The sequence below is a fragment of the Elgaria multicarinata genome, chromosome 3 (assembly GCF_023053635.1).
Source record: "Elgaria multicarinata webbii isolate HBS135686 ecotype San Diego chromosome 3, rElgMul1.1.pri, whole genome shotgun sequence".
In the NCBI taxonomy this organism is placed as follows: domain Eukaryota; kingdom Metazoa; phylum Chordata; class Lepidosauria; order Squamata; family Anguidae; genus Elgaria; species Elgaria multicarinata.
The window spans coordinates 112,763,954-112,784,231 of NC_086173.1; the positions used below are offsets into that span (position 1 = coordinate 112,763,954).

Here is a 20,278-nt window from a genome sequence, read left to right on the forward strand (position 1 = left end):
GGGCTTCAGGAAAACCCAGTCTCTAAACATATTGACGGCTTCTCTCAACCTGATGTGAAAAAAAAGTATCACTCTGCTGGCATAGATGCAGCAGTAAAGGCTTTCTCTAAGCCTAGAGCAATAAGCACAGTTTTCTCTGAAGGAATGAACACAATAGCATTTTTTTCAAATTGGCTTTGAATCTTCATATCCAAGGGAAATGGTCGAACTGACTTGTACAATATGCCTCCTGCGTCCCAGTATTTAATTGTAAAAATGTTGATATTACTCAACTCTGGGAGACACAATATTTTTTTTAATTGGAATGACTTTTAGGAGAGCTAACAGGTGGATATTCAGAGATGTTGTGTGGCTGTGCTCTTCGGGTAGCTCCTTCTCCCACTGATTTACCTGGGACATCAGTGTAGGCAGGTGTGCACAGCCATCTCTATTTTTAACCTTGCTCATAATATGATTTCTATTCTCACATATAATGTCATTCAAGCTGCAATCATATACACTCTTCCATGGGAGTAGTCCCATTAAAGTCAATGGGGCTTCAGTAGAAATATACAGGATTGCACTGTTACACAGTTTTATAAAATACAAACGGACCCTCATAATGCAATTTTCAAAGTTCTCCAAAAGAACCCCTGTGACTTAAAAACATGGCTGTATTTGGTTCTCTGGATTTTAAAAACTAAAATCTGGAATCTGTGCTAAAGTTGTTTCTAGATTACTGTTTCTTGTGATGTTGATATATGCTCAATGTGTTGAAATGTGTCTACTGTTGTGATCTTCACATTTCTGTGTTGCCTTTCTCTATGTCAACTGCATGACTGACTGATGTGTTGCTAGAATGATGTACATGTAGATAAGATCTAATTTAGAAGATTTTTGTTTGTTTTACATCTAGCCTTTTCTGAAGGTGAGTATGTGAGAATGGAATGTTGAAATTGCTTTAAAAAAAACACTAAAGAGGTAATTTGTATGATTATCAGTTAGTTTTATAGAACATAGAGGGCCAAGAGAAGGCATGTCCTCAGTAAGTATTTTAAATTAAGGAGTCTGTTGACAATAGCAGATAAATTCCAAGCATTTGAACACAAATGTTAGATGGCTGTTATATATTTAATTCATTTTGTCAAAAGTCAGTATTTTCTTTTGTCATTATTATACAATGGTAGTAAATGCTTCTTTCTCAATATGAACGGTGATGGTTGAAACAGTTTTAATTTCATGGAAACCTTTAGTTTGCAGTTAGATTTCCATTTGCATAAGTATAAGTGCTTAGAGCTATACTAATGTATAGCTTTAAGCAGCCTAGAAAGAACATTTTACTTCTGTTGAAGATGTTCCTCCCAGATCATATTCCAGATGAAAATCTTGCTGATTCACCTTGCAGTTTTTGGAGGTTTTTTTTTTTTTTTTGTGGTTCCTTCTGTAGCATGCTTGACATTCCTCCCATACTAACTTCAATTTAAGGTTACAGTCTGGATGTACACTTTCCCTAATACAATAATATAGATCAACTAAACCTTATCTCATGCCTGTAAGCTTTGTTTTTAGACACATCTATAGGGTCATATTCCAGGCACAATCCACTGAATGGAGATCAATGCAAAGGATTCTGTAGGATGCCATTCTTTCCCCCTCTTTTTTTAAAAAACACCCACTTATTATTATTATTATTATTATTATTATTTATTTATTTATATAGCACCTCAATGTACATGGTGCTGTACATAGTAAAAGAATAAAACAGCAACACCCTGCCACATAGGTTTAAATTCTAATTAAATCATAATAAAACAATAAGAAATGGAAGAGAATGCACCAAATAGGCACAGGGGACAATAAAACTAACAGTGTGAAAGTAAGAACAAAGTCAGGTTATAAGGATATAATTATTATAAAGATATAATTTATATAAAATTACAAACAACCGTGCAGGGTATATTGAAATCCTAATCTCTTTCACACTCGAAATGCCCTTATGAGGCAGTATTCTAAGCTTTACAGAGTCAAAGGAGTGATTTTTCTCAAGGCCACCCAGCGTCTGTAGCTAGGGTGGGACGTGAACCTAAACATTCCAGCTCACCGTCTAGCAGTGAGCGGAGCATAACATACTGATGCAGCTAGCAAAGGGAAGGAAAAGCTTCTTCAGGGGTGGGCTGTAAATGTAAAAAGAGACCCTTGCTGAGCACAAGAAGTGCATTGAAAAGGCACAGAGCCTAGCAGCATGCATATGAATTCAATGGGTTAATGAATAGTTATAATTGGTTAGAAGTCAAAGCATTAATTGGCTAAAAGTCTTTTAATTAGCTGCCAAATGTATTTATTTTATCTTTCATTTACATTGTTTCCAACTGCAAAGTTGTAAAGAGAAGTTTAATTAAGAGAATCTGAATGAGAAGCTGTTTCTGACCTCAAGTGTCAATGTTCCAGCACTCTCCATGGTGTAGAGACCAGTTTCGCTTTCTCCCTTCTACAGTAATGTAATTCAGTTATTTTATGGGGTTCACTACCACGCAGAAGTGGCAATGGTTTCTAGCTCAAACAGCTTCAAAAAGAGAATAAACAAGTGAAGGGCCAGGACCTTTAATGGCAATTAGTCATGGTTGCCAATTATTCCGCCTCTGAATTAAGAGCAGTATAGCTCTGTTTGATTCCCAGATGCTGGGGACAAGCAAGAGGAGGTAGTTATCACGGTTGTGCCTGGTATGCCCTTTCCAATTTGGGGTGTGTGTTTTTCATTGTTTGAAAGAGAATACTACTTGAATCTTTGATTTATTCAGCAAGACCAATTCTTCCAGCACACATGCTCAAGCAAACTAACATGGGCACCCAAATTAGTGAGACTTCTTAATTGTGAGAAATCCCATGACAAAAACTTAAAGGTTACTCTTTTCCAAAATCATATAGCAGATGGTCATTACCTATAGGCTCTATGTAATTCGATACCAGTCCAAAGCTAAAAACTACAACTAAGAAAGAGAGCTGCAAATCTCTGTGGCTCAAAACATAGGGGGAAAGCCTCAGGACTCATGGGACTATCCTTCCCAGGCAATCATGATTCCTGGGGTCAACCTTCCCAGGCAATCAAAGACATGAATTTCTACAAACAGTGCAAAGAACTGGAATAATTTCTGGGGGCTTCATGCTCAGGTGATCAGAGGCAAAAGTTCTAGAAAAGGCCCAAACACGCGCGCACACACACACACACACACACACACACACACACACACACACACTTCATCCAACCCAGAACCTTTGTTGGGATCTCTGCGCTAAATGGCCAAGGTCTATTACGTCCACGAGTAAGCCCACACAAGCGAAGAGTTCCATGCTATAGTCTTTGCCTTGGGATAACTCCACATTGCATGAGTCCAGGCAGAGAAAAGTCCAAATGTCAGGATCAAACCCAGCCTGCCAGCACTCTGGGTGACAGCAAGAAAGACACACATTCTGCAGCAAACAGGAGTTCTATGAAAAGCATAATGGTACTTTTCATGGCAAGTGCTTAGTAACCCAAATTTCCCATTAGAAGGAGAGTCCATGTGCAGACTGCCTCCAGAGGCTCAGATGATGGTAAATCCAAACAGAGGGGTTCAGGCAATGAAGAAGAGAATATTGCTATTCAACTTAAAAAGGGAAAGCCTGACTGTAAGACACCTCCAGACCACTTGACAAACAAGAGCTTTTGGCCTTTCAAGGAGGCTTGTCCAAACAGGATGTCTCTTTTTGGCCCTCCAGCATTGACGCTTCAATCTGGGTGGTTTTCTGCAAACCTCTCCCCACTTCTGTCAGGTTCTCATGGCAGCCTTCTGACCTCCCTCTTTAACAAGGACAAACCATCAGGTGGACAGGGAGTAGGGTGACTTCCCCTCTGTTCTGCTTTGTGAATGCTGACAGAGATCAACACACACAGATTCTGACATCCCAGAGGCTCAGACCCTTCCAGACTACTTCAGATCAAATCCTATCCATAAACTATACAGCCCACTGTAGTGCTGAAGCTGAGCCCTGACAACTGAGGTCATATGGTCAAAGCTTTAATAAGTAGTTTGAGGATTGTTGCATTAAAAACATGGAACAGACCCACTTGTCAAGTGGCAATTATTTGTAAAGAAAAGGAATTGAATTAATAACTTTTCAGTACAAAAATCATATGTAAATGGCATGCTTAAGAAGTAATTGTTGCTGAATTATTTTACTGTTAACAAAGAAAATCTGAATTTGTAAGAATAATTTCTTATTTACAAGTGGAACAGCTTTAATTGAGACATGATAATCTGTTCCGCAAGAACAGCCCTAACCACTAGAGAATATTTTCTTCTGAAGACAGATTCAGCTGAAGGCATTTCTATTTCTTTGGGTAGCCATGGGAACAAATAAGATCATTTCAAATATACGTTAATAAATCTCTGTAAGTTGCATTTATTTTATTGCCTGAGGGCAAGAAGGGAGTATGTATTGACATGTTCTTATGTACATCCTACTATAGGCAAGTATTGCAGGATAAAGTAATAATTTTATTCATTTAGCATTTATTTTCTGACATTCTTGCAGTATAGTACAGCAGTCAAGATGCTCTTACTATGAAAGTCCAGGGATTAGTGCAATGAGAAATAGGTCTGACTATTATATATGCCTATATAAACATGTATCTAAGAAAGCTTGTCTACATGGCACATGGAGGATTAATAGGAAAAGGCATTTAAATAATGATGCACAAAATAGAAGATGGCAATGAACTGTCAGCTGCTGTTTTTTGGCAAAGGAAAATGAACAGGTCTTGACAGTATTCCTTTTCTCAGCAGAGTCGGGGATTAATAGGAAGAAAGCGAATGAGAGGATAAAAGCGTCCCTTTCTCAGATGAATAGGTGAAGCAAGAATCAAAAATAAAAGCAGCAGCATTCCACTTCAAAATGAAGTGTGCCATTAAATAAGCCTTGATATGGGGGTGATCAAACAGTTCTAGGCCTTTTAAAATCAGTTTTCTAACTGTGATCCAGTCTACTGTTTGATGAGGCATGTAATCCCTTAACAAAAATGTTTCCATTGTCTCTCATACATGGTCAAGCTATAAGAAAACTTGCTATAAGAAAAATAGTTTTAGAAATTGTGAGGTAATAAATGTAACCCATAATCTACACATAGCTGCTAAATGGGTCAGGTTCAAAGTGGAATTAAAATGTAGCTTAAGCTCAAGTGTTTTGTATTTCCTTCACATACTTTACACAAAAAAGTGTATAATTCACTTAGATTGAAGTGATAGTTTTAATGTTTAATTAACATAGGACAAGCTATGAATCCCCCATAATATTAACATATAACAACATATATCTAATATATAGCAACTTTTGAGTCTTTGGCCTTCTCTACACCAGCCGTTTATTCCAGAATAATATCAGTCATCCCTACTGGGCCACATGACACACAGTTCCTCCCCCAGTGATCTCGGGTCCACCCCTCAGTTTTCCTGGAATATTGCTGACTGCTTTTGTCACATTTTTTTTGGCTATCTCGGTACAATTCCGAAGTCTGTGGCTGGTGTGCCCCTCCCTTCACGAAGCTATTGCTTTTTGGTGCAAGTTCCTGGCTCAGCCAACAGCCAGTCCCTTGTCAGGAGCATGTGCAGCCATACCGGAGGTGTGTGGGAGTGGATGTGGCAGCCATTTTTGGCACATGTTTTGGATGTGTATCAGCGTGTTGTGGCAGTGAGAGTGTGTATTTTTTTTAACACAAACATGTCTGAGCAGCATCGCATATTCAATGCTCCCTATCCACCCCATATGTAGCTGTGCATTTGCGTTGGTGCACATCTCTGATGAGTCATAAAAAAACCCACATCCCTGTAGCCATGCAATCTGCCTATCCCCGCCCACTTCTCCTGATCCACGTGCAGAAGCGCAGTCATGGGGCACATGTCCTCCTCTAATGGCACTCCTGAAAATGCAGAAAATTTTGCTCACTTGTGCACTGTGAGTGTCGATCCTGGAAGCAGGAAAATTTGCAACCACCCTTCCTCCCTTGCAAAAGGGCTGTAGGTGTAGATAAGGCCTTTGTAACAGATCCCTTAATCAGGAGGAAAACATAATTCAGATAATGTGTCCAATCAATTTATGAGGAATATGAAAGAAATACAAAATAGGCTGTGGAAAATAGGTTCCACCATCACCAAGTTTGTATTTTCCACAGAGGATGGGGAAACAATGCTTATATTTATTCCAAGTCTTGGTTTGAGCTTGTAACCATGCTTACAGCCAGTGTTACTGAGAGACTTTGGCAACTGTAGATCACATCCAAGAAACTAAAAGCTCTCAGTTGGTTTTCAGCTTTTCTCTGAGGACTACTTTCATGTGAAAGTGGCCCCAGTTCTCCAGAGATGAGTAGAGAAAGTTGAAACGTTTCTCTACCTACACCAAATAAGCTGAGGGGATCCTTTCAGAGATACTCACAGTCTGAGCCCTCAGAAAAAACACTTAAGTATTATTTCAGGTACCTCCCCACATTTGAAAATGGTGACTTCTTGTCCCACCATGGATAGAATCTTTTCAAGTTATGGTGCTATGAATGTTCTTAGTTTTAAAACATTTATTTATTTATTTATTTATTACACGTATACCCTGCTGTTTAGCCAGAAAGTCTCCCAGAGTGCCTCCCAGATAAATCAAAATAATACAGTACCTGCCCTGAAGCATATGATCTGATCTTAGTGTACTAAACACATAGCATTGCCAAATTGCCATCTGTAGATGCATGTTTTGCCTTTAAAATCCCTGATGAAGAACATGAATAGGAAGCTATGGCTTTTCCCGCTTGTTCCTTCCTTCGTCCTTTTATCCGTGTTTCTCCCATGCCTGTTTGCTGTGCAGGATACCTTGTGCCCTGTTATTAGTGTTGGCTGGGAAGAGGGTGGATTCAGAAAGATATCAGGGAAAAGTGGGTGTGGGATATTGCGACGGCACTGACCTCATACAGAAGGCCTTGCCTAGCACACCTTCCTCAAGCCAAGCGCCACTTCTTGAAAAGCCTGAGGAAAGGGTAAAAACAACACAACCTTTCCCCTATATGTGAGGGAACAAGGTAAAGGGTTTTGGAAAATACGTTCTATTGTTGAGGTACTGAACTGCAGGTGTATTGTTAGATGTTTTTACACTGTGTAATATAGCAGGTAATAAATCCGAGCTGACACGTGGTTTGTGGTAACAGAACACAAAGTAAAGTTTATTGAAATTTAACAGATCTTTAGTATTTCAATTTAGATCAAACCTGCTTATTTTTATATTTAAAACAACAATCCCAAGTCCCTTAAAATCCTATCTCTTTTCAGTCCTCACACACCAAACACTCTCATGAAGCACAAACTCCCAGACTAAAACCACACCTCAAACCAACCACACACTAAACTAACTCACAATCCCCTGAGCCAACTATTTATACTCCTCCCCCTTTCTCACAGCATCACTAGCCACACCCACTCAGTCAAACATTCCGCACTCTGTAGACATACAAACTCAGACATACCTAAGGGACAGAAAGGTGGGTATCGCCACAGATATTTTCTCAGGAATCTTAAAGGCATGATATGTATCTCTGGGTTACAACTTGGCAATTGCACAGATGCATTATTGTAAGTTTGGGTCAACAGACATACAGGTTATCACAAGGAATATTTTTGTTTAAATTCACTAGCTAGGTGATCCTCCTGAAAATCTTTGGGGCATAAGTAGGGCTTATCCTACCATCAGGCAGATTGAGTGGAGATGGGTGAATAGACGACATTTGAGCTCCAGTTTGCCGCTTGTCTTGTGCCCAATTCCTATTCATGTTTGCAATCTCGGCTCACTCTGTACAAAAGGGAACCCTGCGCAAATCAAGAAATGCTCAAATGGAGATTTGTGCAAGTTTCTCCAAATTCGTTCAAGTTTCCTAGTTTGTTCAACTTCCCCCCATAGGCTAAAGTGTGGCTGATGCAATCTAAAGAGGAAATTTGCATAAATTAGGAAAGTTTGCACAAATCAAACTGGGAACCATGAACGAGATGAACATGAGCACATGTTCAACAATTTGTGGATATTTTTGGTGGATGTGTGCTTGCCTTTATGTTTGGAACTTCGAACAGGGCATGCTCACATGTTTTGTGAATAAAAATGAAATTCTCAGTTGGCTGATGCCAGGGGTGGCAGCAACCCTTCCCCATTCCCCCTAAATCTCCTACAGTAACCTGTTATGCACACTTTAATCTACCCTGTTGCCCTCAGGTACAGTAGAGGATATTGTCCCTTCACCAATGTTGAAGTAATATTCAACTGAGCATCCAGTCAGATTTTGTATGTCCTTCACCTCTGGAAGAAAAATGCATAGGGCCAACCCTGAGCACAATGTAGCTCAGAGTTAGGCATAAACCCATTGGGTACAGTCTAGCTCAGAGTTAGGCATAAACCCACTTAGTATACGCAAACCTAATTCTGATTTGTGATTGTAGCCTGTATATTTTTACATAGATCCCAGTCAAAAAGCTCATCTTTGAAGTTAGTTGGAAAAATGCATACTCTTTTAAATAAAGAAAAACACAGTTCTGAAGAAATAAAATTACAGAGCGTTTGGTATTATAGCTGACATAAAACCTTGTTTTGTTTTTGTTTTTATTGCTTCTGTTGTTTTTCCCCTGGGCAGTCACTCATGCAGATAGATGTCTGCTATTAAGAGGAAGTGACTGATAAATATCAAAATACAGATATTAAAAAATAAAACAACTATAAAATGCTTTGTAGCAGATGCAGTAATAGCATTTCAACAGAAGATTGTAGCTACAAGCATGAACAAATTGAGCAGAAGAAAGATACAATGTAACATAAAACCTATATTCAGGGAGTATTGACATCAGGTCATAGTTTATGGGAAGCTTTGAAAAAAGAGAAAACTTTTCAAAAAGGAGAGGAAAAAACACATATTTTTAAATTAACTTCATTTTCATCTTTTACCATTAAGTAATGAAAAGGTTCCAATTTGGGTGTCCAAATGTACTCATTTATTTCCCACTCATTTAAAGGTGTCTAGTCCAGGAAATGTACTAATGGTCAGTGTAGGTCATATTCTTATGGTCAAGAAGCTTCTGTTTGAATATATGAAGATGCCTTATACTATTGGCTCATTCTGCCCAGTGTGGTCCATTCTGTCTGACATTGAATCTTCAGGGTTTCAAGCAGTCTTTCCCACCTCTGGATCCTTAGATCTATGGATTGAATCAGCATCTTTCTGCATATAAGGTGTGGTTCTGTCATAGACTTATGGCTGCTCCTGTGGCCATTTGCTGTTCAGATTAAGATGAATCCCCTCCAGACTGATGTAATTTCCCATTCCAATTGAGTTTGAAGGGTTTTATTTTGTTTGTTTTTTAAAACCAGAATGTTCCTTATCTCTATTTGTTCTTGTATTTTGGCATTTTGTAGTGCTGAAGAGCAGACTCAAAACATTTTGAGTGTTCTTTGATCTCCATTTTCAATCATGGCTCTCATCAGATGATGATAGCTAGTGAATTACCACATAGGAATCACAATTTTATTGGAATATTCTAATAGGTTTCTCAGGATATTCACAATGATATAAGTGCCTCATTTGGGCAAATCCTACTTTTAGATTTGAAAGGAGCTACTTTTGTCTCAATACTTGATCATCCTTACATTTCATTGGTATATACCATTTTATCCAATCTAATTCCATGAACCCTTATGCCATCCTTCCCAACCTAGTGCTCTCTAGCTGTTTTGGGCTAGAAATCCAACAATTTCTGACCATTGGCCATGCTGGCTGTGGCTGATGGGAGCTACAGTCCAAAACATTGGGGTGCACCAGGTTGGGGAAAGCTTCCTTATGTCTTCAATGCTTGGTGCTATTAGATAGAAGGCACTCTTCTAGAATCATAATTAAATGTCTGAGGGAGAAATAAAATACAACGACCCCATTCTCACAATCAAAACAAGCCATGTGGCTTAAGCAGGCCATAGTGGCTTGTGAACTGTGGTGCATGCTGGGTGTGATCTGAATAATTGTTGCCTGGCTGTAGCTTATCATGTTGTCCAAACCTGGGAACCATGGATTGTTGGAGGGTGGCTTGTTTTGATTGTGTGAACTGGACCAATATCGGCTATATCTTAGTACAGTTGGACCCATTAAGGTGAATAGGGAGATAGAACTTGATGCCAATATAGTTATGGTAACTGAATTTTTGTAAGTTATATTTTGATCAGTACTTAAAGGTGTAATTCATAAGGAATGCAGCATGGTGTGTTATTTGCATCACCGTTGTGATATGTGGAAACTGTTCACATTTCTGTACAGTTTCTTTTTGTTGTTTAACTGTGTCGAGAAGAAATACTGGGGTCTAAATTCTTTCTTCAGAAAGCCATACGACTTCATAAATCAATATTTCTATTATGTTTTATCTGAACCCAATAGGGAATTTTCCAAGGAAAGAGAAAAAGCCAAGGCTAGAGGAGATTTTCAGAAGCTGCGTGAAAAGCAGCAGCTTGAAGAAGATCTCAAAGGCTATCTGGACTGGATTACACAAGCAGAAGACATTGATCCTGAGAATGAAGAGGAAGGTGATGGAGAAGGCAAACGGAACAGTATGTCAAGACTACTTAATTCATTACTATTGAAAAAAAATAATATAATGTTCTTTAGAAAATAGTTATGTGGCAGAGACTTCTGCCCACATAATATCAGGATATATTTAGTTAGTTTTATACCTCACCTTTCAATTCTCTAGAATTCCCAGAGCAGCTTACAAATTAAAAATATACATGAATGTACATGAATACAACACCAATCTATGTAACAAAATTAAAAACAACTTTTGCAGAATAATCTATAATAAATGGATGGATTTTAAGGGCTTTCTAAAATAATACATTTTTAAAGTATAGGTTGATGTAAAGTGTTTTTTACTTTTGATTTCCCCCCCTTTAATAGACATGTTACTGAATATATCTTTATTACATATTTATTACATATCTTTACTACTCAATAGCTGATGATCTCTGGACAGTTAAGAAGTTTGCATTGTGTTTATCTAATATATGACAGGTTTCATTGAATTGGAATATTAACTACAAAGAGTTCAATCTGCATTTCATATGGAACACCCATTACCTAGAAACGAACTAGATATAATTCAGAGATCCATGGATCAGTCAGATAGTGCTTTAAAGGTGTTTATACCAGCTGTGTGTGTGTGTGTGTGTGTGAAAGAGAGAGAGAGAGAGAGAGATGGATTGGAACCATGACATTATGGAAAGAAAGGGTTACCTCCTTACTCCTGTGCTGCTTTTTTTCTTGATTAAAATTACTCCCTCTGCTGGTACTATTTGTCCCTATCAGTTTTGGGGAGGAGTGGTTTTAATTGTGAAAAATGTCATGGTTGGTGTGAGATCACAAGGCGTCTCCCAGCCTTATGACCTGATTCATTTCAGCACACGTTCCTCAGTGCTGCAGATAACACTTAATGGTGAGTGATGGTGAACTGTAGGGATGATAGCCATTGGCTCAGTTCAGACAACATATTAGTCAACGCAATTAGTCAACATTGATAAATGTTGATAAATAAATTGTTATTAATAAATGATAAATAAATGATAAATAAATGATAAATAAATTGTTATTGTTATTAAATTGTTATTTATTAATTGTTGATAAATAAATTATTATTATTGATAAATAAATAATAATAATAATAATAATAATAATAATAATAATAATGTGAAAACTCCACTTAGTGGTTGAGGTTTTTAAGAGGTACTCCCCACACAACATGTTCTAGCTCCACCATTGTGTGACTGTGGGCTACCGTAAAGTTGAGTAAAATCCATTGTGACATTGGACTGACAGTTCCTCTACCCTCTCTACTCCCGACAGTCCTCCTGATGGTATCCCATCAGCCATTGCTGCAAAAAACAAAATCCCAGCTAGAGTGTCACTTGTTCCTTTTGCCGCTCTTGCTAGGGTAGCCACTGGGAAAAGTCAACGCAACAACAGAAAACTCCACAGAACCCTACGCAACATGTAACACAACCGTTGTGCAGGAACTCTCCTCTGCGCAGGATATTCTGCGTGGAGTGTTTTCCCAAAAAACCCTCCACCATTGCGTGGAGTTCCCTCCCCCTCCCCAGACAACACATTTCTCAATGGTGTAAAAACTCCATCATGGAGTTCTAAAACCATCATTGAAAAGCATGTCTGAACTGAGCCAATTAGTGCTATACCTTTGCTTTACTTTTGAATGTTTAAGACAGTGCCATTTTAATTAGTAAGGGCTTGGCTTTCACTTGCAAAAGCAGTGCCGTCTGCTAGCCAAACCCAAGCCCTTTATCTTAGCCGTCTGCAAAGTGTATAACAAAGAATGATTTGAGCTTCTAGGTGTAGAAGGGCCATATTGGCCTGGCATCAAATGAGTGATCAGCCAATTCAAGTGCTTAGGAAAGCAACTGGGCTAGATTTGCACAGACCTGCTGCAAACCTGGGAGCTCAATCCAAACTGCTATTATGCTGCTTGGCAATTGATTTGACTGAGGCCTTTGCTAGACCTACCGGATATCTCAGGATGGAGGAGGGGTGATCTCGTGTTGTCAATAACACAAGATCCCGCCCTTGTCTACACGTAACGCGAGGCGACTCAAGTAGAGAGCTGTCACGTCCGCCATTTTTTTAAAGGAACAAAGCGCACGAACACTCGTGCGCCAAGGTAAGGTTTGCTTTTTTTTAAAAAAAATGGGTTTCCCCGCACCCCCCACCCGATGGGTGCAGTGCTTCTGGGGAGCGCTGTGCCCCGTGCACAGCTCCTTGCTCCTTGCGAGTAATTGTGCGGAGCCGGGAAAAGCCGCGAAAATGGGCTACACGCTCACGGTCTTGGGCTCAGCCCGAGACTGCGAGAAAAAGCAATCCCAGGGGGGTAGGCTTTATCCCGGGGCCAGGGAGGGTTGATCCCTGCCTGAGCCCAGGATCCCCTGTGTGTCATCTGGACGCACAGGGACGATTCTGGGTATCAGCCCGGGATAACCTCTGGTCTAGCAAAGGCCTGAGTCTTCAGGTTCCCAGTCAAGCTACAGTGGCCTGGCTTGAGCTGAAGATTCCTTCTTTATCTAAAACATTTGCATCAGACCCCATTATGACACCTCCCCCCTTTCTTTTTTTACAAAGTTGGGGGTGGGGCGTCTCTTGAAATGAAAAAGAAACTTTACTGTCCAGCTTAAACCTTACATTTGCCACCAACTGTATCTTCTTAGGGACTTGAAAGTTGGCAGCTCTAGATTATAAGGTGCTACACAGTGGCCTTATTTAGACTTAAGGTTAATGTGTGAGAGAATTTCCACTTGTGCAGGAGAATTGTCCCATCCTCTCCTACCACCATGCAGCCCCATGTGTCCTGAAATGTTCTAGATGGTCTGTGGTTTAGCGTCACATGAATGAGCCTTCCCTTTCCTCCTCTGAGGCAGCTACAAGGAGAAGATTGGGAACTTTCTTTTCCATTTCTAACTTACTACACTTTAGCATTACTGTGGTTATTCGTAACTATAGTCTATTGAAACAAGCCAAGTTAAAACCATGGTTTATGAAGTTTACTTATTTATCGAAGCTATAGTTTAGGGTTTGGACATTACAACAATTTGGTGTTAACTAAAAACAGAAGTGACAACTTCTGATTTTCCCACAGCCTCATTGGAAGATGGGAGGGAGGAATCGCATGTAGCACTAAACCACAGTTTATCTTTATTCCTGTGGATTTAATTATTTTACAGTGAAATTGTATAAATAAATTCAATGGGATTAACTCCCAGTTAAGTGAGTATATCATTGCAGCCATTGGGAGACATTCAGTTGTGTTCATCCACCAGTGGAATGGCACTGACCAGCAGAGTGGATTCCCCTTTCTTCCTGCAGTCCCATGACTCCTTATTCTGCTCTGGAAAGTTGGGGGACCTTCCAGAAAAGATTTGTGTGTGTGTGTCTGGGTGTGTGTGTACGAATGTAGGCGAGGATGAGAAAACTCTGTTGCATAAGTGGAAGTCTGCTAATACATTATTAGATGTACTCCTCAGTCATGATTTGCAATCATTCAACATGCATATAAAGAATGTACATGCACATGTATGGAGGACTGGGATGTATATAACCTATATCATTGGGATCTAGCAATGTTTGGCATAGCTAAAATGTCAGACTGCTTTCTGTGTTTCTTTAATGTTTACTGATGCTTGTAAGTGCTATATAATATTGTTTTATTTGGACCAAAAAAGGTAATAGAATGTCCTTTAAACATTGCAGTAATTTTCTAAAGAGTTACGTTGTAAGCATTAAGCCAGAGTATTAAGTATTAGAGGAACAGGCTAGATCTGACAGCTAGTTTTGCATCAGCTAAAACTCTTTAACATTGCATTTTTCTGTGTCTTCACTGACTCTTTTTAGCTGTTTGGGAAGTCAGTCCAAATGTGTGAAAAAGGCAGAATTAGCCAGCTGGGAAGTCCCTGCCTTTTCAGTCTTCCTCTGGGAGACAGTGATAGCTATAGAACAACCCCCAAAATAACCTATCAACATTTTGTGGATGTGGGCAAAATTGACCCATCTGGAGAGCTAAACCCATAGTGCTTGTAAAAGGAAAACAACAATTTTAGCCACTTACTTAGCTAATTTTAGAGTCAAGGATGTCCGGCTCTGACAGTGTTCATTCTATTATCATCTTCATTGCCTCAATCAAGCTTTCAGTGTCTTTATGGCTTATTGAAGCTGTAGTTTGTGCCATATTAAGTAACATCCTGCAAAAGAGCACTGATATTGCTAGGGAATATCTTTCAAAATAGCTGTGATATTTCCGAGCAGATTGAAATTTAGCTATTGACAGGAAATCACTAAAGTTACAAAAGCCTTGCATTTTATTGCCTTGCATTTTAAAATCTCTGTTAATAAATCTACACTTCTCAAAATGTAGCCTAGAGTGGCATGTGAAATTGTACAGTTACCTGTTCTTTTAGAGACTCTTGCGTAGACTCTGCCACTTAAAATGCCACTGTGATAACCATAGATAGGTTACCGAAAATTAAGCACTTGCTATCTTATGTGACAAAGACATGCACTTTGTCAACTGATTTCTTCAATGAGTGTAATCAGAGTGATGCTGGTTGACCTCAGTGATGAGATTTTTTCCTTCACTTTTGCTGCAGCAAAGCTTTTATTTTCATTGGTGCAAAACGCTATGTTTTGGTAATGGCCAAATTTAGTACAAAAGCTATTACATGACTGTTTAATGTTTTATAGAGCACATCTTGCAAGGTGCTTTATAGTCTTCCCAATCTTCGCAACAGCCCTGCAAGGCCGTTGTTAATTCCCAGAGTTTTTGCATTGTTTTAGAACTGAGATTGGAAGAACTGGATCTGATTAGGACTTTTATGGCCATGGGCTGAGAATTTATGGGTGAACTGGTATCTGAATGTACAGGCCAATCTGAGGCACGCTTAAGAACATAAGAAGAGCCCAGCTGGATCAGACCAAAGATCCATCTAGTCCAGCATTCTGTTCACACAGTGGCTAATCAGTGTCCACAGGAAATCCACAAACAGGACATGAATGCAGCAACACATACACCCCACCCATGTTCCTCAGCAACTGGTGTACATAGGCATACAACCTCTGATACTGAAGGCAGCACTTAGCCGTCAGGACTAGTAGCCATGCTTACGTGGAAGCAAGTCTCACTCCGTTCAATGAAGCTTATTCCCACAGTAATGTGCGTAGAATTTTAGTTCACTCTTGTTTCCTTTCAAATTCACAGATTCACAGAAATACAAATAGGGCTGGCTTTATAATAGATCGTATCCAAATGCTGGCTATTACGCCATGGAACGTAAACCACTGGGGGCCTCTATTTACCCTCCCAGCAGCAGCATTTGGTGGTGGTGGGGAGAGCAAGGGGAAGTCCATTGTGCAATGTTGGATTTAATCCAAAATGGGCTAAAGTGTTTGCCAGCCTGGATGGACATGTGCAGGGTTGTCATAAAACACAAATCACTGATATCAGTGCCTGTCACGAGCTGTGTGCTAATATCTACGTAAAATTTATGTCTGTGGGAGTTGGCACATTTAATCCAGGCAGGCAAAACAGTGAGCTTGTGTTGAAAGACAAACTCAATTTGTGATTCTGTGAATCAGCCCTTAATCTTTATAACTCCATGTGATACCCTTGTAAAGCTATCTGGATGCTAATTACTAATCACTGAATGGAAGGCATTGAGTGATCTGTGTAACTGTTAGAAATGACTCACCTCAGTTCTCTCAAAAGCTATTGTGAATCCTCCCCCAGCTCGGCCAAGAATGCCAAATTACTGCAAGGAGCAAATTAATTTAGGCAAGGCTGTATTTACTCTCTACCTTTTTGAAAAAGCAAAATTCTGCACCCAAGAAAACTGATGTTAAGAACCCAGGAAACTGCTGTGTCACATTGTTGGTCCATCTAGTTCAGTACTGTCTACACTGAATGGCAGCTTCCTCTCCAGAGTCTCACCTGGAGATACCGGGTCCAGGCCTGGGACCTTCTGCATGCAAAGCATGTATTCTACCACTAAGCTACAGCTCCGCAACCTGTATCAGTCACAAAAAACCCTGTTTGTGATAGTCATAGGGAGAGGTAGGAAGCTGGAACCCATCCTAAACCACTGGAAATCCTATTCAGCATTTGTACATATAAACTGCCATCCTTCACCTCTCCCACCACATACACCATTTGGCTTAAGTGCTCATATTATGCGAGAAGAGATAGGGAGCTGTTAAAGGAACCCACAAACCCCACAATCCTCCCAGGTCCACCCCAGTTCCCTGGGATTCCCTAGGATTATGAAAACAAGTTTCATAATCCTAGATTTAGGTTGATAATATAGCCAGTATAGTCATTCTATATCACATCTGAACTTGCTTTCTCTGAATGTGGATCCTTTATTGTTTTCTGCGCTGCTGCTGCCGCCACCTACTGTATTATTGATGGGATTGCACGTGTTTAACATGAAGGGGTTACGCTGGCTGATTTATTAGATGACAAGAAGAAAAGCAGATTTAACTGTTGCCGTGGGTCCAACAAACATGGTAAATGTGGCCTGTTTTGCAGTGGGATGTTTGAATCTAAGCAATGAGTTCTGAATGCTATTGCTTAATACACACACACACACACACACACACACACCTGGGAATAAACATATTCCTAAAGTGCATGTGGACACACATCTTGCATGGAAGTGATTTGCTGTTTGAATGCATGTTTCAAAGAGATTTTGCTGCGGTGCTTCAATATGGTGAAATTTCATTTACACAGTTCCACAGAATAACTCTCAATCAAGCTAAAGCACATCATCTAAAAACACAAAGAAGCCAGATATGAGTACATCACATTAGTTCCAATGTGCTGAAAATCATAAAGCTTTTCAAAAGCTTTCATAATGTAATGGAGCCTAGGTTGAGAATGGGTTTTTGCAGAATAGCTCGATTTTATTGATTGGTTTTTTGGGGGTTTTTTTTGCTCTTAATGCCATATTTATCTCACTAATTAAAATATTAAGAAGTACAGGTAATTATTTCCATTTCATATTTGAAAAGACTTTTTAGATCACATTGGGAAGGATGGATTCCCCCCCCCCCAAAAAAAATATCTATCTTGTCCATTTTGCATATTTAAGTAACTGCAAACTTTGGCAACACACCAGGATGATGACAATTTGGGACACCCACTGGAGTGTTCTGTTCTATGAAATTATTGGACTCCCCCCCCCCTTCCATCCCAAACGCAAGCTAAAAAACACTTGGCATCAGTGGGCTAAGTCATGTTATACAGTGAGCATGAACAAACCACACAGAAAAGTATGTATAAATTGCAGTGGGGGTGGGGGAGAAACATATATCTCATTTCAGCAAAGTGCATAACAGAAAAAGAGAAAGAAAGGTGTGGCTGCTGAGGGGCTGGTCCAATTCCCTGCCACATCCTACACTCCCTCTACGAGGCTGTCTTCATGGCGCTGGGTTGGCGCTGCCTCCCTCTTCAACCCCGTGCGTTCTCTCTCCCAAGGAGGGAACATAGGGTTTCTGGGTGGCCATCCGGGTCCTGGAGCCACCCCTGCCCTCTTCCTGATGGAAGACGAACAGGTTGACCCCTGGGTTGACCCCAGATTAGCTGCAAACCACCATGTTGACATCGCTCCTTTGAAAAAGTCAGGGTAAATCCCCGACTTTTTCATATTGCTGCATCACGAGGAAGCTCCGCGGCGGCTGTGAAGCTGCACTGGCGTTGTCTAACTGACGCAGCACAGATCCACAGTGACCACGGGACTTTCCCCGCTTATAGACAGCCCCTGGTATGCACCCTGCTCTGTCAGTGTTCCCTTGCTCTGTGGCTGCTCACCCATAGACGGAGAGCTGTGTGGAGGGCTGAGCACATCCACTGATCCCCATTGAGACCAAACTGGACTGGTCTTAATGCCATAAATAAATGTAGATTTTAAATCTGCAGGATACTTAGCTCAAGTGTTCATAAGCTTATGTGTTTGTTTGGTTTGATGTTGTTTTTCATTCTTGAGCTGTTTAAGCTGTTTTGCTTTTGGCATTTGTGTTTTGGACTGGATAAAATTCAAGTCTAGCCTGCAGATGCATAATGACACTTCCTTTCACAGTGGATTTTTTATTGTTTTACCAGTTTTGAGTGGAGCTAGCCTTACCTTTGGAAAACTGAAAGAAAGACAGACTGAATATTGCAGGAGGAGCTTTTGTACTAGGCTAGCGTTGCAAATAAGTCCACAGAGATGATTAGGCTGCATCAATGTGGCATGGGAAGTAAGACGCAGTGCAGAAGAGGTGGGCCACCATGAAATGGCATATCGTTACTATGCCGGTGAAATCTCCTCCCCCCCCCAAAGTTTTCCTTCCCCCTGCAGTTAATTTTTAAAAAATGTTTTGTGTTTGTATTTCTCGGCAAATGCAATAGTATGGCAGCCTAAAACTGTGCAATTACTGCACCTAATTGGAGCTTCTAATGTCTTCTAAATTATCCGACAGTTTTTCCGGCATCAATGCTGTGTGCGTGTTTTTCTTAATTGAACATCTCCATATTTGGAAGAGGCTGAGTGGGGTGAGGGGTAACTTTGATATTGACATCTGTGGCTAACCAAAATGCTTACATCTGCGTAATTTTTAAAGATAAAGAGATGAAACTTGGCACAGTGATAGTTCTTAAAGAGGTTCGTTCATGCCTTGATTTTTAGGAATTTTAAATTTCCTCCCCCCACTCAAACCATTCTCCTGATACTCCACCAATGCGAAATTCCATCTGTTTGCAATTGTTGAGGATCTGCTTTCATTTACTTTGATAATGCACAGCTGTGCATCTCCAGTTCATAAAAATAGAGATCTGCTGAGGTCCTCAGGGACATGGGCTCCCCCTCCCCCACTCTGGCTTTGTTGTCTAGCGATTTACTGATTTAATGTTTCATCGGCTGAGCTCCATTTCTGTGGGCAATGAGGGTGGGGTTGGAGCAGTAAAAAGTCCATTCAACCAACTAAGCATAGGTCCATTCGTTCAACTCAACGTGCTGGAGGAGGAGAACCGCACTACCCTCCCCTTTCGTCAGCAAAACTCCGTTCAAAGCACATGCCCCCAACAAAGGAAAAAGCAAGAGGACAGCAATACACAGAAGCTTAAGGGCTTGAGGAAAATAATCCAGACTTTCCCCTCACCAAAATAATACACAAAATGGAGGGGAGAAAGGCAAAATGGGTGCAGGACAGGGACGACATCATGTGAGTCCCGCACTGCAGTACCAGATACCAGATGTGGTGAGAGTGCGTTAAACCACTGGTGTGATGGAGCTCGACAACAGAGACATGATGGAGGCCAACGGAGCAGAAGGAACAAACAAAAGTCTATGCACAGGGCTGGGGCTTGGGCCCCTGGGTGATGGCATGGAGCCCTCACTTCTAAAACTCATTGCCTCAAACATAAACCTGTCTGACATGCTCCCTGACTTAATCTTAACATTGTATGAGATTCTGGCCCATATAATGCTTGATCATGCCTGCACGAATTCTGTCCCTCCACGCTGAATGTAGCCCCACTGGCCACGAAGGGCTAGCTAACCTTCTGTTCTTGCTACCTACCTGGGACCAAAAAGAGGGAAGGTGGCTCTCACCTGACAAATCACAAGGCATGGCTGGTAGGTGGCATTCAGCTTGGTGGTGCACAAACTCTGCGAGTTGAGCTGAACT

The 20,278-nt window shown here is 40.4% G+C and overlaps 1 protein-coding gene across 1 annotated transcript in view; it reads left to right on the forward strand.

The window, feature by feature from the left end:
- The window catches only part of CACNA1D (calcium voltage-gated channel subunit alpha1 D), a 256,993-nt gene that overhangs the window by 109,486 nt on the left and 127,229 nt on the right, over nt 1-20,278 (forward strand). The window contains exons 9-10 of the mRNA XM_063121273.1: nt 10,448-10,617; nt 17,042-17,116. Coding sequence (XP_062977343.1) covers nt 10,448-10,617; nt 17,042-17,116 — 245 coding nt within the window. The remainder of the gene's footprint in view (nt 1-10,447; nt 10,618-17,041; nt 17,117-20,278) is intronic.